Raw genomic sequence first — 22,226 nt, 5'->3', positions numbered from 1 at the left:
AAAGTTCCAGTGTGCCGCTGCGGGGTGAGCATCCAAGGTCAGAATGCCGCTTTTTAGACGCGATCTGCCGCCATTGCGACAAACGGGACACATCGCAAAGGTCTGCCGCCTAAAGAGGAACCACAGCCCCGCCACCGAGACACAACCCCCGAAGACGCGACACCACCAGGCGCAACAACACTCCACCAAGAAACCGCCGATCGGGACAGCGAGAGCCGCTGGAGCCGGGAAGCGAGGAACCGCCGTTTACACAAAGGCCGCCAGCGTGAGGAAACCCACCAAACGGTCATCGCCGGCCATTCCTCCAACTGGGACAGCCGGAAGGTCCACGTGGAGGTCGAGATCGAGGACCGCCCTGCAAAATGGAAGTCGACTCCGGTCGCACCTGTCCATGGTCGCATGGCGGGAAATTAAGCGACTAGTACCTTCCATGAAGCGGCACGAGCTGGAGAGCCAAACACTCGTCCTCAAAGATTACCAGGGGAATCGCATCCCGTGGTGGGGACCGGGCACTTCAAGGTCACTTTTAAAGGGCGCACCGAAATACTTCCGCTAACAGTCGCCGAACGAGACCGCCCCAGCCTATTGGGACTACAATGGTTTGCGCCGCTGGGACTAGAAGTGACCGGCACCAACCACATCGCCGAAGCAGACTGGGAGGAACAGCTCGTGCGCGACTTCCAGGAGGTCTTCGACGGAACCTAGGCAAGTACCGGGCCCCCAACATCGCTCAGCCTAGACCCCACCATTGCACCCATCCGCCTCAAACCCAGGCGAGTACCTTTCGCCTCCGACCCAAAAATCGATGAGCAATTAAACAAGCTCATCGAACAGGAGTCCTCGAGGCCACAGATCATGCCCGATGGGAGACCCCATAGTCACCCCGATAAAGCCAGACGGGTCGGTGAGAATCTGTGGGGACTACAAGGCCACCCTAAACCGCGCGCTACAACAAAGCGCCTACCCCGCCCCAGTAGTACAACACCTCTTGCACTCACTGGGAGGAGGCAGGGTCTTCGCCAAACTCGACCTGGCACAAGCCTATCAGCAACTGCCGGTAGACGAGGAAACCGCCGAAGCGCAGACAATAGTCACACACCGGGGGCCTTCCGCTGCAAGAGGCTGCAATTCGGAGTCAGCGTAGCCCCGGGGGTATTTCAAAGCCTGATGGAAAGACTCCTCCGGGGCATAAAAGGGGTGGTGCCGTGCATTTTGACGATGTATTGGTAGCCGGGCTGATCGGAAACAATTAGAGGGCCGCCTACGGGAAGTACTGAGGAGATTCCAAAACGCGGGCTCAAGGTTAAGAGAGAGAAGTGCCAACTGCACACAACAAGGGTCGAGTTCCTGGGGTATTTACTAGATCAGCATGGAATCCACCCCACCGAGGGCAAAATAAAAGCCATTAAAGAAGCCCCAAGCCCCGAAACAAAACGGAATTACAAGCGTTCCTGGGGTTAATAAATTTCTTACAATGTTTTCCTGCCCCAAAAGGCGCACCTGGCGGAGCCATTGCATAGGCTGCTCGACAAGACAGCCACCTGGACGTGGGGGGAGACGAGAGAGGACGCCTTCAACAGAACCAAGGACCTTCACATCAGACGCTGTCCTCATCCAGTACAGCGAGACACTCCCCATCACGGTAACGTGCGACGCATCCCCTTTCGGAGTAGGAGCCATCCTCAGCCACACCCTCGCAGACGGAAAAGAAGCGCCCATCGCTTTTTCTCGAGGACCCTCTCAAAACCCGAACGAAACTACAGCCAATTGGATAAGGAGGCTTTAGCCATCGTCGCGCCGTAAAGAAATTCCACGAATACCTTTACGGCAGGACCTTCACCATAATCACGGACCATAAACCACTGCTGGGAATACTGGCAGGAGACCGGCCACACCAATCATCCTCTCCCCAAGGATGACAAGGTGGTCCGAATTTCTTGCCGCCTACAATTACCGACTAATCCACCGCCCCGGCAAAACAATTCCGCACGCAGACGCCCTCAGCCGCACACCGTTGCCAACCCTGGACGACGACCCAGCACCAACCACGCCTACCCTGAGCATCGAGACCTTACCCAACCTACCCCTGACCGCGCCAGACATTGCCCTAGCAACCAATAAAGACAGACGTCTGGCGCAGGTCCTGAGATGGGTGGGGAAAGGCTGGCCAGAAAAAGAGGAAGACAGCGAGTTCAAAGCTTACCGGAGCCGACAAACAGAACTGTCAACACAAAAGGGTTGTTTATTGTGGGGGGACAGGGTCGTAATCCCGGAAAAATTACAAAAAAAAGTCCTAAGCATGCTAACACGAAGGGCACCCCGGCATCGTTAGGACAAAAGCCCTGGCCAGAAGCCACGTCTGGTGGCCAGGGATGGACAAAGAGATCGAAGCCTGGGTAGCCTCCTGCAAGCAGTGCCAGGAATCAAGACCAAACCCCCGCCGCCCGAGCCGAGAGTGGAAACCCCAGGGGTCCATGGTCCCGAATCCACGTAGATTTCAAGCGGGACCAACCAAAGGACACACCTTCCTGATAACCGTAGACGCTTACTCAAACTGGCTGGAGGTAAGCAACATGAAGACGACCACCACAGACTCCGTCATCAGAGAACTCAGCAAACTCTTCGCAACCCACGGCCTCCCAGATGTCATCGTATCGGACAACGGCCCCAGTTCACCGCACTACCGTTCGAGAAATTCCTAGCAGAACGAGGAATCCGACACGCATTAACAGCGCCGGCACACCCGGCGGCGAACGGTAGGGCGGAGAAAATGGTCCAATTCACAAAAAGACCATCCAAAAGATCGAAACCGCGACATACAGGACAAGATAAATCGAATGCTCCTAATTCAACACATAACCCCGAGTACCACAACAAACAAGAGCCCAGCGGAGCTATTAATGGGAAGAAAACTGCGATCCCCGCCGACCGCCTGCACCCCACATACAACCCGGAAAGACCCCCTGATTCTACCAGCAAACACAGAACATTCTCACCGGGAGACAAGGTTTACGCAAAAACCTCACCGGAGACCCCCTCTGGGTACCGGCAACGATCACCCAAGCAACAGGGCCACTCTGCATCGCCTCCAAACAGCTGACGGACGAGCGTGGAAGCGCCACATCGACCAACTGAGATCAAGAACCACCGCGGGAAACACAACCGACACGCAGATACCAGGTACAGAAGGGAACCGGCAGGACACCAACCAAGAGGGGAGGGAAGACCCCAAAGAACAAACCCACCCGAAAAGGAACCAGCAGTACTCACCACCTGAAGAACCGGAGAGCGACCCACTCGAAGCCTCGCCTGGAAGGAGCAGCCGAGCCAGCTCAACCGACCCCGGAAGCCCGAGCGGGAGCAGCCAAGCCAGCTCAACCAGCCCGGAAAAGCCGAGCGGGAGCAGCGGAGCCAGCAGCTCGACCGACCGGGAAGACCAGGAGGGAGCCGCGGCGAGAGGCCTGACTCACCCTTCCAGGCGGTTCCATCAACGAGGCGGAGAGCGACAGGAGTCCCACCCGAACCGGCCAACAACCAGATGACAACTGACCAACGCAAGTCAAGTAGGAAAATACGGAGCCCCGCCTACTTACGGGACTACGCCACGAGGACCAAACCAAGAGGAGGGGTGTTCTGTATAGAAATCTACATACTCGAAATCCGCAACCCGGATTGGCTAAAACGCACTGCCACCGATTGGCTGAGTGCGCGGCACTGATTGGTCGCTCGGGATGCGCCCGCGATTGGCTGAGCCGATCGCGGGCGATTCAAAACGACCCGATTGGCCGCAGCACTCAGCAGAAGGTCTTTTAAGCCGCGCTTCTTCCCCACTTTCCCCACTTGTGTTTTACCCGAATAAAGAGCTGAACCAAGTCACTGCCTCGCGTCCTTTGTGCGTATGAGATATACGACAAACCCATTGATCAATTTTATGTCCTTGCTCTTGAAGATCCAGCCTCGGTTTCAAATTTCCTTGTGGGTCTAATAAGTCTTTGTATTTAATCATTTTGGTAAGCTCCAAATTGTTTGGGTGAATCATTGCCTCCATTGTTGAAATCCATACTGGTACTTTTGTATAATGTTTTTTCCTTATTTTCCTCCAAATTGTTAATAGTGCGTCTCTAATTAAATGTCTATGGAAATATTTTTGACTGGTTTTCCCTACGTCCCATAGAAAGGCGTGCCACCCCCTTTGTAAATCATGGCCTTCTAGAAATAGTATTCTATTATTGGTTAAACTCACCCAATCCTTCAACCAAACTAATGAGGTGGCCATATGGTATAACTCCCAGTTTGGAAATGCTAACCCTCCCCTGCTCTTCACATCCTGCATTGCTTTTACATTTATTCTGGGTTTTTCCCTTGCCAAATAAATTTCAGGGTTGTTCTATTGAGTTCTTCAAAAACTTTTTATGTAATTTAATTGGGATCGTTTGGAATAAATACAAAATTTAGGGAGAATGTTCATTTTAATAGTAGCAATTCGGCCTAGTAGTGAAATTTGAAGTTTCCCCACGATTCTAAATCTTTCTTTACCTGATGTATCAGTTTATCATAATTGTTTTCTTTAAGTGTCTTACAGTGTGGGGTTAGCCAAATTCCTAAATATTTCACTTTCTTTGTCACTTGTATCTGCATTATTTCTTCTAGTTCTATTTTCTGTTTTTCTGTTAGGTTTTTGGTCATTAATTTAGTTTTTTTTTTGTTTATTTTAAGTCCCGCTACTGCTCCAAATTTCTCTAATTCACTCATCAATTTTGGTCCCCTGTCTTTTGGTTCTTCAAGGAAGAAAATCATGTCGTCCGCAAACGCTTGCAATTTATATTCCTCTTTCTTAACTGTTAATCCCTTTATATCTGAATTCCTCCTAATTCGTGTTAATAATGTCTCTAATGCTAATATGAAGAGCAGGGGAGAGAGTAGGCAACCCTGTCTCACTCCTTTTCTATCTTTATTGGGCGGGTGCATTCCCCATTCACTATTATATTAGCTTGTTGTGTGTCATATATAGTTGTTATAATATTTTCAAATTTGGTACCCAGATTCAAATTATAAATTTTTTGAATTAAAAATTGCCAATTCAAATTATCGAAAGCTTTTTCTGCATCTAGAAACATGAGTGCTACTTGTCTCTCTGGGTGGGCTTCATAAAATTCTAGTACGTCTAATACTATTCTTAGATTATTCTTTATTTGCCTAGTTGGAAGGAATCCATTTTGATCTTCATGTATATACAAGTTTAGCAATCTTTTTAATCTGTTTGCTATAATAGAAGTGAATATTTTATAATCAGTATTTAAGAGTGAAATCGGCCTGTAATTGTTTATATATCTGGGATCTGTATCCTCCTTTGGGATCAGCGAGATCAGTGCCCCCCTCCATGAGTCCGGCATCCTAGCTGCTAATAAAACATCATTAAAAACTTCCACCATAAGTGGTCCAATTTGATCTGCTATTGCCTTGTACAGCTCCCCTGGGATCCCGTCTGGGCCCGGGGTTTTATTATTTTTCTGGCTCTCTATTGCTGATTTCAATTCCGATTCAGTAATGTCTTTATTTAATAGTTCAGTCATTTCTTCCCCAATTGCCTTATCCTTTACTTCATCTAGATAATTCCTTATTCTATCTTCACTGACATCCTCTCTTTTGTATAAATCTTCAAAGTATTTATGAATGATTTCTTTTTTCTGTTCTATTTCCTGGTATGTATCTCCTTTGCTATCTATTAACTGGTATATCAGTCTCTTCTCTTTCTTTTTTTTCAATTTATAAGATAGCCATCTTCCTGGCTTGTTGGCATGTTCAAAATAGATTTGTCTAGTTAAGTTCAAATTCATAGTCATTTTCTCTTGATCAATTAAATTCAGTTTGTGTTTGACTATACTTATCTGATTTTGCAGTTTGGATTCTTTTGGGTTATTTTGTAGAAGGGTTTCTAGCTCCTTAATTCTCTGTTGTAATTTGTTTTGTTGGGAATATTTTTCCTTGTTTCTCTTAGCATTATAAGAGATTGTTGTGCCTCTTATAACCGCCTTCATCGTATCCCAAACGTTTTGTTTCGTGGTTTCTCCGTTATCATTTTCTTTAATAAAAAAAATCAATTCCTCCTTTAATTTATTAATATATTCTTTCTCTCTTATTAATTGAGTGTTTAAGGTCCATCTTTTCTTTGGTTTTGCCCTGCCCTTCCATATTACCTGTATTGGATTATGATCTGCCCATTCATTAGGCAAAATTTCCACTTCTTTTGTCTCATTTGCTATCTCTCCACTCATCCATGCCATATCAATCCGTGTCCATGTTTGGTGGGGATTTGAATAAAATGTAAATTGTCTTTTTCAGGATGTAATCTTCTCCATATATCTGTCAGATTTAGCTCTTTCATCATTTCCCTACAAATCTTGGGGAGCTCTCTCTTCCCTTTTTATTCTTCCCGGCATTACTGTGATCCTTTTGGAAATCAGCAATGGAGTTGAAGTCCCCTACCATACAAATATTTCTTTTTGCAATTCAACCAATTTTCCATATAGGTGTTTAAAAACTCTTTTGGTCTCCATTTGGGGCATATATTACTACTAAAAGAATTGGAATATCATTAATCCAGATCTGCAAACCCAGAGTCCTTCCTTCTAAGTCCGACCATATTAGCTCAGATTTCAAATCCTCTTTCACATATACTGCGATTCCCTTCTTTTTCTCCTCATCTGCTGGTGTGGTAAATAATTTTCCTAATTTCGGGCATTCTAAATATTTTTCATCCTTCTTCTTTATATGGGTTTCTTGCAGGCACGTTATATCTGCATTATGTTTAATTAATTTAGATAATATCCTTTTTCTCTTAATTGTTGAATTTAAACCATTTATGTTTATTGATAGTAATTTTTTTTCTTCTCCCATCTATTTAGTTTTGTTTTGCTCTTTGTCGTGTAACAATTCCTCTCTCTTCTTGCGCTTGTATTGATGTAGTTCCTTCTGTCTTTTGTTGTGGATAGGTATTTTCTTGGTTTCCTACCGTTCCAGTTCTATTTTTATGTCCACTGTATTCTTCTTGAAACTTTGTGTCCAATTTCTCCCTACTACTTTGCTCCTGTGGGCCCACGATCCGTTCGTAAAAATCCTGGGCTTTTCCCATAGTATCTATTTTGATTTTCCTCTCTTTCCACGACACTAACATTCCTTCTGGAATAAGCCATTTAAATGTGATTCTTTTTTTATTTAAATATGCTGCCAGGAATTTATAGTCACGCCTTTGTTCCCTTATTCTCCTCGGTATCTGTTTAAGAATCACAATTTCTTTCTCTTTGTAGGTTATAGTTTTATCTCTTTCTTTTATCTTTCTTATATGTATTCATGTATTCAAAACTATGTTTTTACTTATACCTATTATCTTGTAAGCAATTGACAAAAATCAATCAATCAATCAATAAAAGGATTAGGTAAAAACAAAAAAAACAAAACAAAACAGAAAGCTAAGGGGAAACTTCCTGACAGTTGGAACAATTAATCAGTGGGTGCTTGAACACTGGAAGTTTTAAAGAAGAGATTGGGCCATCATTTATCTGAAATGTTATAGGGTTTCCTGCTTGAAAGGGAATTGAATTGGAGGACAGCCAAGATCCTTTCCAACTCATCTGTTACTCTGATCAGGGTGTCAGTAGTCAGTAGCCAATCCATCAGCCGCTCGGGTGGCATGCTGGCTTTCCAGGATAGGGAAGGCTGAAGGCAAACTCTGGCAAGATCCTCCATCTTGTGACAAATGCCCTGAATATATTTTTTCACTTCTACATGCATAGCATGTAGAGCTCTTACAGTAAACTCCCTTAGAGAAGGACCGGGGGACACATGATAGCAGTGTTCCAATATTTGAGGGGCTGCCACAGAGAGGAGGAAGGGGTCAAGTTATTTTATAAAGCACCCAAAGGCCAGACAAGGAATAATGGATGGAAACTGATCCAGAAGAGATTCAACCTGGAAATAAGGAGAAACTTTCTGACAGTGAGAACAATCAACCAAGGAACAGAAGTTGCCCTTGGAAGTTGTGGGAGCGTCATCACTTGAGACTTTCAAGAAGAGATTGGGCTCCCATCTGTCAGAAATGGTGTAGGGTCTCCCGGTTGGGCGGGTGGGGGGTGGGGTTGGACTAGATGACCTACAAGGTCACTTCCAACTCTTGATTATCTGTTATCTGTTAGACTCATACATTCCATGAGTTTGTGGTAAAATGCACTACCAGACAGAAAGAGGGCATGGCGGAGAGAAATTGACATCTTCCTTAACTTCTTCTCCTCCAAAGTTTGCTAATTATTTCCTTCTTTTATTTTCTAGGAGTGGTTAGGGCTCCTTTTGTTACGCCTTCAGGCATAAGGAAGTAAAACTCCTTTTGTTCTCTAATGCCTCATGATTCCCCACCACCACCACCACAAACTCCAGACATGGGAGAAAGTAGAAATGAAATGTCACACTAAAACTCACAAAATCCTTCAGTAAACGTGCTGGTTGGGGAATTCTGGGCATTAAAGTCCATCTCTCTTAAAGTTGCTAAGGCAGACAATCACTAGTTTAGAGAATCCAGCGACAATATAGTGACTTGTTGTTGATCAGAATCTATCCTCAAGTCCACATATTATAAAGTTCGCCAAGAATGAGAAACACTCTTTAAATATACAAATTGCAGGTCAGGTGGAGGAACTGCTGCTGTTAGCTTGAACCGAAGTGAAATAAGAATTTATAGTATTTTTCCTTTCCTTAAATTGCCACTTTCCCCCAATTAAATGATATCTTTGCTCTGAAGAATAGTAGTGTGTACTGGGTGAGTGATCCATGGAGAATCTGGTCCTCCGAAATCATGCCCAAGTGAGAACTGAGAAAAGGCATATTGTTGGTCATTAACCTTAACCATTCCCAAAATTCAGAAGCCAGCCTGGTCCACTGCTGAGAATTCTGGGAGCTGGAGTCCCCGAATCACAAGAGACCCAAATGAGACAAAAGCTAATCTGCAGAAATGTTGAGATGTTGGATCTATTAGAAGGAAAAGATCCTTAGCCATTTTTTTGCTCCGAGGATGCAAATCCAGGAAGCCACACAGCAGGACATGGTGGTGTCTTGTGACGAGAGTGAAAATTGTGTTTTTAGAGGATAGTGCCATGTGTGAGATGATGATTACAAGAAAAAGTTAAAAGATGTTTCTCAGCAGGATTATTTCAGCATTAGGGCCCAGACTGGAGTTGTTGCTATTTTTGATATGAGCAACAACAGAACTTCTCAGAGCTGCTATCAATAAAAATTTCTTCACATACTCTGCAGTTTCATCCTATCTTGTGTGCGGCCTATTCAATATTGGGCAAAGAAAGAGGATGGGATTTTTGCTCTTAGATGGATAGTTTTTTAAGTGGGCAAAGGGGCTACGAGGAACTGTAAAAAAAAACAATAACTTTTCCACTTGTCCATTAAGTTAGTGATCACTTGTGAGTCCTCATTCTTTGGCGTCTGTGTTGTTTTTAGCCATCCAGTGCCTGATAGTAGGGATACACCCAATGTCTTTTATTCCTGAACAATGACTTTAGAACAATTAACTATGTACATTACAGCTTGAAGCATTGATCATAGTCTCAGGCTTTAGAAGTTTCCCTAACTATGTACATAATTGTTCTTTTGAAATCTGGGTAAACTAAGCCCCTCCCGGTAATTTTCATGACAAATAAATCTATGCAAGGCTGGTTCTCTCTAGATTAAAAAGGCTAACAATCCTTTCTGTAGCAAACAACTGGTGAAGACTGCTTTGCCTGCACACAAAAAAAGATGTGTTACTTGAGGAAACATTCATGTAATTTCTTTCTGGGATTAATTGCTTACCCGCTTTGAAAATTTTATTTATTTGATTGGATTTGATTTGTCGATTGCTTACAAGAGAATAGATATAAGTATAAACATAGTTATGAATACATGGATACATATAAGAAAAATAAAAAGAAACAATAGGACAGGGACGGTAGGCACGTTGGTGCGCTTATGCACGTCCCCTACAGACCTCTTAGGAAAGGGGTGAGGTCAATGATTCATTCCACTTTCCAATAGAAATTGCAACCTGTGATTCGGATGATGTGTTTTAAAAACAACCATTATGTTTTAAAGCAGGGGTGCTCCCCCCTCACATCCCCGGGCCGTGGCCCATTCAGAACCGAGCCGCACAAGAGGTGGGTAAAAGTGCACACATGCACACAGCTCCACTTGTGCGAGCAGGGGGTGAACATGTGTGCGCATGAAGCTCCATTTGCTTGAGCAGTATGTGTGAGTGCCCACACTGTGCAACCACTGAGCCACTACTCACGCTGACCTATCTTGTCTCTCCACCACCACTGCCAGTCCACAAAGCCACAAGGGTTGGTGGTCACTGTCTTAAAGCATAAACTTTGGTTTTTATGCATCTGGCAGAGAGAAACAACAACAACAAAAAAACGGTTTGGTGCGGTGCGTAAGACACAAGTCCTAAAAATGGGACACCATGAGTTAGTTGTTCTCCTATCTTAAACATGAAGCCAGCTGGGGTTTGTTTTTTTGAGCCAGTCACTTTCTCTCAGCCCTTAGAAAGACTGGCAATCAAAGAAAAAGAAAAAATGGAATATTATACGGTATGGGATTTATTTTATCAATGGTTGGAAAATAAAACAAATTGAAATGGATTAGATGAATATATAAAGCAATAAGATAAGATTGTTAAAAATAGATATATTTAATAAAAGTTATAAGAAAATGTGATTATTGTTACATTGATAAGAAAAGCATTAAATATAATTGTAAGCACAAGATATATATATCCAGTCGACACATGATTGAAATGAAATGGAATTAATTGTGAAATATATTTGTTTTTTCAAAAGAAAAGGAAGAAAGGTGGTGTTGGAAGAAATATCCTTCTGGGTTCAGTTCCAAGTGGGGAAAAAGACACTGGAAACATGGAGGCTGTTTGGAAAGTTGGTTTAATGGTGGACAGGATCACATGCCTTGGAGCTCTTGGGCAAAGAAAAAGGGGAGGAGATGCTGAGAGTCCCTGGGTTTTATGCCCTCTATGAGCTTTTGAACTTCCTGGGGCACAGGAAGAGTATCCTGATTGGTTGCTGTCAGAGGTCAAAGCTGGCTTTGTAGGTTGTCTGTGTGCTATGTTTGGTTGAAACTTGGTGGGTGGTGCCATGAAGGGCAATGAAATGGCTCTGCCTGAAGGAGACAGATCTTTGTTATGTAGAATAGACTGGCCCAGGCTTTAATGGCCTATTAACAAAGGGGGGTGGGGGCTTAGTTTCTGCCTCTCTGAGTTTCTGCCTCTCTGAGTTTCTAATTCTCTCTTTTAGGGGAAATATTCTGCCTTTTTTAAAAAATATACCCGAAAATATTTCATTTTCCTAGGGATGGGCTGGGTTTTAACTTCCAACAAAGGCAAGGGCCAACCACTTCTGAAATGACTTAGGTGGAGCTTTTGTTAAATCTCCTACAGTTGCATTAAGCAAGACGTAATGCTGGAGGCACCCATGGGAAAGCTTCTGCAGTGAAGGAACAGGGGAGGGAAGGAACAGATAAGAAGGAACTTTGGCCCCATTTCACAGCTTGGATAAGCAACTCTCAAAGAGGCATTAACTCACTTTTTTAACCTTGTCCGCAACTCCAGATTGGGCTGCTGAAACTGGATGGAAAAAGCATCAAATGTGAATGTGGCCTCCTAAAATTTCCACCCGACGCCAAAAGGACCAGATATATATGAGTCCTTCATTTCATCCACATGGTTATATCATATAAACAGGGGGATAGAATCAAGATCACATGAATAACACTTTATAATGCCTTGGTGTGGCCACACTTGAAATTCTGCATTCAGTTTTGGTTGCCACGATGTAAACAAGATGTTAAGACTCTAGAAAGAGTGCAGAGAAGAGCAACGAAGATGGTTAGGGGACTGGAAGCTAAAACATACGATGACCGGTTGTAGGAACTGGGCATGGCTAGTCTAATGAACAGAAGGACCAGGGGAGACATGATAGCAGCGTTCCAATATCTCAGGGGCTGCCACAAAGAAGAGGAAATCAAGCTATTCTCCAAAGCACCTGAGGGCAGGACAAGAAGCAATGGGTGGCAACTAATCAAGGAGAGAACCCAGCTAGAACTAAGGAGGAATTTCCTGATAGTGAGAATAATTCATCAGTGGAACAACTTGCCTCCAAAAGTTGTGAATGCTCCAACACTGGAAGTTTTTAAAAAGATGTTGGATAACCATTTGTCTGAAGTGGTGTAGGGTTTCCTGCCTAGGCAGGGAGTTGGACTAGAAGACCTCCAAGGTCCCTTCCAACTTTGTTATTCCATTCTATTCTATTTTCCACATTCATTCAGCTTTGGAAAGTGAAAAGTTAAAGAAAAAAGACTCCCAGTTTCAAAAGAAGATTACCCTGGCTTTCCTAAAGCAAGAAGCTAAGGGACCTCACAAGATGTTTTGTTTCCATCTTGGAAATCTAAGGCCTCTCGTTTATTTTATTTTTTCTTTCTTTCCAAGAGGCATATAGTAGAGTAACATTTCTCAACTTTGGCTGTCTGCTCTACTGACTGGGGAATTTTGGCCGTTGAAGTCCACGCATCTTAGAGTTGAGAGTCAAAGTTGAGAAACAGCACACAATGGGCGGTTTCTTGGGGACAGTCATATCCTGCCCATTGCATGAAGGAAATCAAACCTGTGTTTCCTTGGACATACAGGATGTGTAAATATTTGCTCCTGTAATATTTATATGTTTTTACTTGGACTTTAAACTTGGCTGCTTTTTATGGAAATCAAACACAAGGTGTTTTACCGCTTGCTGGTCAAAATCATTTCCCTCTTCCACATTTGATAATCGAAGCAAAGACACACAATGATGCAGAGGTGTGTAAATGGAAACACTGGTCTCTCCCATGCTCTCAGCTGACCAACATGCATTAGATTATTGTGTTAAAAGAGTTGTGAAAAAGAGGTTAGGATTATGGCTGTTGACTTTTTAGATGGTTTTTCTTAAAAGCATTTGGCATGATGTGATTAGCCCTTTTTTGTCAAAAACTTTTTTATTTTTTAATTATTTAAATACATCTTTGAGACAGCAGTGAGGTTCCGGAGCATCTTATAGTAAAAAAAGAAAACAGGGTATATAAAGAAAGCGTGGGACTCTGTTTGTGCCACTGGAGCTGCCTTCTTGCCTTTGATGCCTTTCGCCATGCCACACATCCCCGTGGATGACCCTTCCCTGAGTATATATTGGATGAAATTACTCGGGTAAATTTTTCTCCAAAGAATTCTTGGGCTATTGGTGAAAATGTTTAAGGCTGCAAATGGAGGTAGGGACATGTCCATCTGGACCTCCCACCCTCCCATCCAGCGTGAGACCCAATCCTTACGCATTCTCAATGAGGCGTCAGTGGGTATAGGAAATTCCCTCTAATTTTACAAGGAAGAGAATAAATTAAATGTGTACCTATAAAACAATGTTCCTCATGCCATAGGCAAGGAATACGCCTGTTTATTGTTCGGGACAATGAGGGTCATGCAAAGGTGCCAGCTTTGTGGTTATGAAAAATAATGTTGTGGCTTTTCTAAATCAACGTAGTTGAGCAGGAAGCTAAATTCTGCTGTGACATCTTTGTATATCTGGGCCACTAGTTGAACGGCTCTAAATTATTGTCCAGTGTTTAACATTTGGCAACTTTTAAGACATTGTAATTTAAGACATTCCAGAATTGCTGAGAGTTGCTAAGGTTAAGAAACACTGGTATATTATACTATAGATTAGCTAACAAGCATGCTAGCTGAGGAATTTGGGGAGTTGAAGTCCACGTGTCTTAAATTTGTCAAGTTTGAGAAACGTTGTATTAGATAAGTGAGAATAATACTCATTAAAATGTATGCCTTCCCAGATCCTGTGGTTCTGTGAAGAAATGTCATGTATTAATTAATTTGACTTCGAGACAGGGTTTAATATAGAAATGTCCAACCTTGGCTTGGCCACTTTAAGACTTATGGACTTATGGCTGCCTAGGGAATTCAGGGAGTTGAAGTCCACAGGTGTTAAAAGTTGCCATGATTGGATAACCCTGGTTATTAAGTATTAACTTTTGTACACCTGTATTTTCTTGAGCTTCATAACCCCTAGATGGAAACTGATGTTTGCACAACAGACTGTACTATTCTTATTACTAAGAGACTAATTAAACATTGGAAAGATATATTTATGTCCCCTTCACTCAGGGGTGGGATTCAATTTTTTTAACAACCGGTTCTGTGGGTGTGGCTTAGGTGGTGGGCGTGACTTGGTGGTCATGTTATTGGCTGGGTGTGGCCAACTCAATATCACTCACATCGAGGCACGCATCTCCTCGCCTGGCCTCTCATGATTGTGGGGATGCTGCAACAGTCATAAAATGGTGAAAAATGGTCATAAGTCACTTTTTTCAGTGACATTGTAACTTTGAATGGTCGCTCCACACAAGCAAAGTACCAGCAAAGGAGGGGAAAAAAACTCCAGAGAAGTTCCAGAGACAGGAAGTCTAGTTCTGCCAAGAATGTAATAAGGGTTAATGGAGAGGCAGTTTCTATAAGCAACACCAGAATGTTTCCTTCCTGCCTTCCTTACAGGATTAGGCCAGTAATTTCTTCTAACAACCGGTTCTCCAAACTGCTTAGAATGTTAACAACCGGTTCTAGCGAATAGGTGCGTACTGGTAGAATCCCACCCCTGCCTTCATTGGAAAACTTAATATTATTAGGGCTTTTGAAACAGTTACATGTTGATTAAGCATGGCCTCCATGAAATGAATAAAGTACTTTTCTTCATTTTAAATTATTTAAGGCTTTCAAGAAATGTTCAGAAAAGACTGAACAGTCATTTGTCCAGAATGGTATAGGTAGTCCTCATTTTGTGACCACAAATGGACCGGCAACTCAATCTTAAGTAAAAAAGTTGCTAATTGAAAACACAACTGTGCTTAGGATTGTATTTCAGCTTTCCTTTTGCTTTATAATAGAATTCTTTATTGGCCAAGTGTGATTGGATACACAAGGAAGTTGTTTTGCTGCAAATGCTCTCAGTGTTCATAAAAAGAAAGAAAAAAAATTCATTCGTCAAAAATCATAGGTATAACACTTAATAGTAGTCAAAGAGTACAAACAAGCAATCAAATCATCTTAGAAAACATAATAATAACCAATCAAATCAAATCAGCCTATGAAGATGTGAGGTCCAATCATAACTTTTTTTATTACTGTCATAACTGTGAATGATTGCCAAATGAGGCACTCACTAAATGAGGATAATCTATATGAGGATTCCTGTTCTGGTCAGGGGATTGAACTAGAAGTTCCCTTCCAACTACCAACTCGATGAAATTGTTACATGAAGCTTTATATAGGCATTATAAACTATGATAAGCCATATATATAGGCTTCTCATATACATATAATACATAAAAGGGAGGAAAAGAACAATAGTTATGTATTGTATGTATGTGTGTGATATATATGGGGACTTCTTTTTTGTTTTGTTCCTGTTTTATTTTTGCTATTATTTTTTCCTTTATTCTGTTTCATTCTATAAATAAAGGCAAATAAATAAATATATGAATGCAGTCCCCATCTCTTCCCTTTTATAGTCAGGTAAACAAGAATCCTTTTTTAAGAGGAGGAAGGAGTATTAGGTATGCCTTGATTTTTATTTTTATTTTTAGAAAAATACTAAAGGTGAGACTTAAAAAATAAACCAATATACATTCATGCTGGTTTTTCATGCTGTTTATTCATTACATTCAGTAAAGGAGATAATACCAGGCCCACATTCCCAAGCTGCAAGACAGTGAGGGGGAAAAACTTCTGAGGGGATTCTTTGGTGGCCCTTATCACCAGGGCCTCCCTTAGGTGCTGTTGGCTGTCACAGCCGGGCTGCACTCAATTTTCTTGAGGCGAAAAGTGATTCCTGCAGAATAAATGTTGGTATCCAAGGGCAGAGCACATGCTGAGGCAGAGCTGCAGCCTCTGGAAGTAATCGTCATAGGAATGCCACCTGGGGATCAAAAATTCAGTCAATTAAGGGGCATCTAAAAGGAGAGCTGCCAGATTGCCTGTTCAAATTCTACCTCTGCTATCACTCCAAATGGTTCGGTTGCTGGAACTAGGTATGTCTAGTTTAATGAAAAGGACTAGGAGTGACATGACAGCAGACTTCCAATATCTAAGGCAGGGGTCTCCAATCTTGGCAACTTTACGACTTGTGGACTTCAACTCCCAGAATTCCTCAGCCAGCATGCCCTGGCTGAGGAATTCTGGGAGTTGAAGTCTACAAGTCGTAAAGTTGCCAAGATTGGAGACCCTTGATCTAAGGGGCTGCCACAAAGAAGAGAGAGTCATCCTACTCTCCAAAGGCCCTGAAGGCAGGACAAGAAGCAATGGAGGGAAACTAATCAAGGAGGCAAGCAAACTAGAACTAAGGAGAAATTTCCTGACAGTGAGAACAATGGAACGAGTTGCCTCCAGAAGTTGTGGAGGCTCCAACATGGAGGATTTTAAGAAGAGACTGGACAGCCACTTGTCTGAAATGGTATAGGGCAGTGATAGCTAACCTTTTCGCCACCAAGTGCCCAAAGCGCATGCATGAGCGCATGTGCATCCCCAAAATGCAACACGCCCCCCCGCGAATGCACTCCCACCCTGTCCAAGTACATATAACACCCCCCCGCCCCCCTGTTCCCCACGCATGGCCCATGGGAGGCACGCACACACACACATGCGCAGCAGAGCTGAGCTGGGGCGATGGCTCACGTGCCCACAAAGAGGGCTCTGCGTGCCACAGGTTCACCATCACGGGTATAGGGTTTCCTGCCTGAGCAGGAGGTTGGCTTGGAGGACCTCCAGGTGCCTTCCCACTCTGTTATTCATTTTCTGAAGAACAGTCTCTCAGCTGTTTTGTGGAACCTACAGGGATAGTATCTTGCATACTCGTCATGAACCGTGTCTTTTGGCTGGGTTCACACAAGACACTATACCCGTGATGGCAAACCTATGGCATGCAGAGCCATTTGTGCCGGCACGCGAGCTGCAGGCAAACTTACCTCACTGTGCATGCACGCGCCTCACAGCTGATTTTCAGCTGGTTTGAGGCCTTTCGGTCTCCCAGAGGTTTGAAAAAGCCTCTGCAGGCCAAATAGGCCTGTTTAGTTACTTCCTGTAATACCGGAAGTGACAAAACAGGCTGGTATTACAGGAAGTGACAAAACAGGCCTATTCTGCCTGCAGAGGCTTTCTTCAAGCCTCTGGGTAGCCAAAAAAGGCCTCAAACCAGCCGAAAAAATCAGCTGTGAGGCGCAGTGCAGGTAAAGGGAGGGCGGCATGGGGGCATGGGGGGGATTGCACACTCATGCACAAGGGGCATGGCAGGGTGCACATTGCTTTCTGGGTGCTGGCACATGAGCACGTGAGCGCCGGCGTGCACACAATTTTTGGCACAGGAGCCCAAAAAGGTTAGCACCACTGCACTATACCCTCTTGTTCAGTGGTGAAATGCTACCGGTTCGGCCCGGTTCCCCTGAACCGGTAGCAAAAATTGCTACTGGTTTGGCCCAACTGGTAATGTTAAAAAAAAAAGCTACGATGATCAGCTGAGAGAAGAAAGTAGAGAAAAGCACACAATCGCCCCTCCCACCTGTCCCTGTGCTTTTCTGTTCTTTATCCTCTCCGCTGATTGGCATGGCAGAGCCTCAGCTGGTGTTGGGAAAGCTGCACGCATGCGTGCGTTAGGTGCGCGATCACCGAACCAGTTGGGAAAGTGGTGGAATCCCACCGCTGCTCTTGTTGACTTCTGCGTGTGTGACCCAGTGGTGACCCCACAACATGAAAATGCAAATGCAAATATAACTTACTAGCAGTTAGGGTTCCGGATGTGGTTATACAATGATTGTCTTCCCCTACACAGTTCAGAGTCTCGACCATTTCGCACTGATCCGAGCCAAAGTTAAAGAAAGCTGGGCAGGTCAGCCCATTGAGGGTAGTATTTTCAGGGGGCACTACAAAAGATTATGCCATACACAAACCTGAGTTCAGCAGGCCTTAATTATACACCATCGCATATAAATAAAGCATTCACAGGCACGGATTTATTGCACTAAGCATATTTATGATAAAACCTGCCGCAAGAAACAACTCTCATAGAAATCCAGGGAAAGCCCATTATGCTACTGGAATTCTGAATGAGTTACTACTTCCAATCAGATCTGTCAGTTGCAGTGAGGTGGGGTGGGGGACACGGTTTTATTCCAGGCTGTTTCAAAGACAGCTAGCGGTTTTCTTCAATTTCAGCTGATGGTACACTGACAATTACAGTTTTATTGTTTGTGGGAACCAGGCCAGGTTTGACACAAAGAGGCGGAACTGTAGCTGAGGTCCTTATTCCATTGAAGCACCAGGCCCAAAGGGGGCACCGTGAAGTTGAGAATAGAGCTTTGTTTGTACAGTATGTACGAAGGAGGGAGGGACCAAGATTTGTCAGTGCTTAAGGCACCAGTGAGCCTTAATCCGCCACTGCCTTGAAGACTGCAGTGTCTTAATCACCTGCAGCCAGACAATCTTGCAAGATGGTTTCCTAGGTGTTCCAACAACCTTTGATTTGGAAAAAATATGAATATAAATATAAAAATATGAATATAATATAAAATATAAAAACATAAAATATAAAAATATAATATAAAATATAAAAATATAAATATAAAAAATATGGGGAAGTAGATAAGAAAAGGCATTTCTCCTTGTTCGCTTTTCGTATAAGAAGAATCTACTGAAAATCCCCCAAAGAGGTGATGGAAAGGTTCTCTGGAGGATGATGGCTCAGGGAGATGTAGGAGAAGGAACTCCAGAAAGAGGTGATGCCAGATAGTGTTTCCCCAGGGGACTAGTGAGCCACTCCGAGTCAGCTTTGACTGGAAGGATGTACAGTAGAAGCCATGTTAAATTAATTTTTTAAAAGGCTTAAATTTTGAGCGGAGTTGGACCTGATGCAATGGTGAGATTCAAATTTTTTTTTACTACCAGTTCTGTGGGTGTGACTTGGTGGGCATGGCTTGGTGGATGTGGCTTGGTGGGCATGGCAGGGTAAAGGTACTGCAAAGTCTCCATTCCCACCCACTCCAGGGAAGGAAGGATACTGCAAAATCCCCATTCCCTCCCCACCCCACTAACCTGCTTTCCAGCTCCGTTCTCCTGTGCAGGGCAACCAAAGAAGGCCCAGCCAATCAGCTGGGACTCAATGAGAGGCAGAGAATAGATGGGGGCGGGGCCAGTCAGAGGTGATATTTGCTAGCTCTCCAAACTACTCAAAATTTCCGCTACCGGTTCCCCAGAACTGGTCAGAACCCACTGAATACCACCTCTGACCTGATGGCTGCTCCAACTGGGTATGCCAAATCAGATATAAAAGAGTACATGGAAGTAAGCAACCCCAGTGAAAATTTGGGGAAATATGGATACCAACTTCAGGAACTTTAGTTGGGGAGAAGACAAACGGTTCCTTACTGTCCAACTTTTTGTTGTTGCACAGGTCTCCTTGGCAACAGCTGGAGGCGCTCCAGAAATGGATCTCAGAATTGATGGTGACGCGGATGGGTCCAGGCAAGCAGGTGCTGCTAGCAGAGCAGCCTTTGACAGTCTCGGTGATTTTGTCAGACCCTGGTGAAGAAGACGCAGATAAGAGAGGTTTGGTTAAATTAGGTAACCCCTTGCTGAAAATTTCTGAAAAATTAACATAGCCAATGCAAGACTCAGCCCCATCTCCTGACCCGTAAAGTAAAGGTTCCCCTCACAGATACATACTAGTTGTTTCTGGCTCTAGGGGGCGCTGGTGCTCATCTCCCTTACAAAGCCAAAGAGCCAGCGTTGTCCGACAACGTCTCTGTGGTCATGTGGCCGGCATGACTAAACACCGAAGGCGCACAGAACGCTGTTACCTTCCCACCAAAGGTGGTCCCTATTTTTCTACTTGCATTTTTACATGCTTTTAAACTGCTAGGTTGGCAGAAGCTGGGACAAGTAATGGGAGCTCATTCCGTTAGGTGGCGCTAGGGATTCAAACTGCCAAACTGCCGATCTTTCTGATCAACAAGCTCAGCGTCTTAGCCACTGAGCCACCACGTCCCCCTAAATATACAAAGTTTGGTGACAGAACCAGGTGTCAGAAACCTTATGGAAGGCCAAACAGCGGACCTACAAAGAATGTCATAATCCAAAGGGTGAACGATATGTTTTATAATGTTTAAAAAGTTTATAATGTTTTCTAATATCTATACTATACGAGTAAGTAGACACGTATCAATAAATCAACATATGGGGAAGACCTTCTCCAACGTTTTTGGTGATAAGGTTGCCCAATTGAAAAGAAGTTTGGAAACCAACCACTGTCCCATCTGCTCTTCTGGGAACTTAGATCTCTTAACTCCCTCTGCTGGTTCAAAGCAAGTCTTGAGATCTTTTACTCACACAAGGAATTTATTCCTACAAAGGTAAGGCAGGTATCTTCAGTCTCTCTACAGGTGCGTCTCATACCAGTGCAGTCTTCACCTGGACTTTGACAGGTCTCACAGATCAAACAGGAACCTGGAGAAAACAACAAAGAGGAGATGTGACTTATTCAATAAGCTATGATGGGGAAACTTTCACTGAATACATCTCATGGTGCAGAGTGGTGGTTCTTAACCTTTGTGTTCTTAGGATTCCTCCTTCCTGGTTTTAAAAATGATGAAGACCTTTCAAGGATCTTTGGCTTGCAGGGGTTTTATCTTTATTGATATTTACCGTATGAAAATGGACGCATTTTTAGAATAGTTATTGAGCCATGTAAAAGCAGCAATATTAAGCCCATGAGATCTTAAATAAATAATATTTTTTCATGAAAACAAGATATATATATATATATATTTAAAGAGAAGACATGAGTGACATTGTTTTAAATTTTTGTCAATATCTTCCCTATGTAGTAAATAATGTCGATTTTGGAGACTCCCGAGATGGGTTTGAGGAGCCCTCAGCCGGTGTGGAGAAAGCATAGGTCAGAGTTTCATCAGAATGAGAAGATGTAGGAAATCCAACCAGAGTTCCTGGCCTTCATCAAATGAGGTTGTCCATCTTTAGTAGCCCCTTTTGAGTCCACACTCAGAATAACAGAGTTGGAAGGGACCTTGGAGGTCTTTTAATCCAATCCCCTGCTCAAGCAAGATTCTCTACCAATCTAGACAAGTGTCCGGTCTCTTCTTAAAAGCCTCCAGCGATGAAGCACCCATAACTTCTGAAGGCAAGCCATTCCACTAGTTAATTGCTCTAATTGTCAGGAGATTTCTTAGTTCTAGGTTGATCCTCTCTTTAACTAGTTTCCATCCATTGTTTCTTGTCTTGCCTTCTGGTGCTTTGGCCAATAGGTTGACCCCCTCTTCCAACCAATAGCTTCTTGATAGTGGCGGCATTCCAAAATTTTTACTACCGGTTCTGTGAGTGTGGCTTGGTTTGGTGGGCGTGGCTTGATAGGTGTGGCAGGGGCAGGATACTGTAAAATCTCCATTCCCACCCCACTCCTGGGGGAAGGTTACTGCAAAATCCAATTCCCTCCCCACCCCACTAACCTGCTTTCCAGCTCTGTTCTCCTGTGCAGGGCAAGCAAAGAAGACCCAGCCGATCAGCTGGGAATTGGGAGGCAGAGAACAGACGGGGGCAGGCCAGTCAGAGGTGGGATTTGCTGGTTCTCTGAACTACTCAAAATTTCCACTACCGGTTCTCTAGAACTGGTTAGAACCTGCTGAATACCGCCTCTGCTTCTACAGCAAGGTAAAAATGTTGAAGGATACAAGCACATTTCCGAAAATGGATGCATCCACGTTGCCTTTACTCTAGCTATAAAGCGGAAAGACTGCATTACTAGTTCAAAGCAAACCTACCTTGAGTTAGGAGTGTCGCCAGAAGGAAACTGAGGCTGGACAAAGATGCCATGATGTTGAATCTTGTAATCCGCAGATCCGTAGATTCTGAGGTGGAAGCATCCCTAGAGGGAGAATATATACTGGACTAGTTACAAAAAGGGGAGTGAGTGAGTAAACAGGATTGGCTTGAGAGGTACTTAAAACCTGGGCAACCCCCCTTAGCTCTCTTCACAGCTGATTTCCTTGTCTGCTGATGGCCTCAAGAGGCCCCTTTGTGTGCC

The 22,226-nt window shown here is 43.8% G+C and overlaps 1 protein-coding gene and 1 long non-coding RNA gene across 3 annotated transcripts in view; one reads left to right on the top strand and one right to left on the bottom strand.

Moving 5' to 3' along the window:
• Positions 1 to 22,226, top strand: part of LOC148124962 (uncharacterized) — an 88,713-nt gene that overhangs the window by 24,554 nt on the left and 41,933 nt on the right. Inside the window, exon 1 of one of the 2 annotated variants that reach the window (XR_015744856.1) lies at positions 12,064 to 12,323. The exons of the other annotated variant lie outside the window; for it this stretch is intronic. This is a non-coding gene — a long non-coding RNA (uncharacterized LOC148124962). Of the gene's footprint in view, positions 1 to 12,063; positions 12,324 to 22,226 lie in introns of those variants that run through there. 2 annotated transcript variants of the gene reach the window in all.
• LOC113454531 (phospholipase A2 inhibitor and Ly6/PLAUR domain-containing protein-like) lies at positions 15,851 to 22,057 on the bottom strand. The gene is made up of 5 exons (XM_087939406.1): positions 21,964 to 22,057; positions 20,516 to 20,632; positions 19,556 to 19,708; positions 17,911 to 18,054; positions 15,851 to 16,058 (listed from the first exon to the last, which is right to left on the bottom strand). Exons 1-5 carry the CDS (start codon positions 22,013 to 22,015, stop codon positions 15,910 to 15,912), a joined length of 615 nt encoding a protein of 204 aa, XP_087795532.1. The 5' UTR covers positions 22,016 to 22,057; the 3' UTR covers positions 15,851 to 15,909.

Source organism: Pseudonaja textilis, chromosome 10, assembly GCF_049901715.1.
Source record: "Pseudonaja textilis isolate UNSWEBS1 chromosome 10, rPseTex1.2, whole genome shotgun sequence".
Taxonomy (NCBI): domain Eukaryota; kingdom Metazoa; phylum Chordata; class Lepidosauria; order Squamata; family Elapidae; genus Pseudonaja; species Pseudonaja textilis.
Note: the sequence above shows the minus strand (reverse complement) of the source record. Positions and strands in the feature narration are given on the sequence as shown.

Excerpts from the sequence above, each read along its gene's own strand:
- LOC113454531 (XM_087939406.1), bottom strand. The coding sequence starts at position 22,015 with ATGGCATCTTTGTCCAGCCTCAGTTTCCTTCTGGCGACACTCCTAACT. Across the intron at positions 18,055-19,555 it reads CAACAACAAAAAGTTGGACA|TGCCCCCTGAAAATACTACC; the intron begins GTAAGGAACCGT and ends AATCTTTTGTAG. Across the intron at positions 16,059-17,910 it reads ATCCGGAACCCTAACTGCTA|GTGGCATTCCTATGACGATT; the intron begins GTAAGTTATATT and ends TTTGATCCCCAG.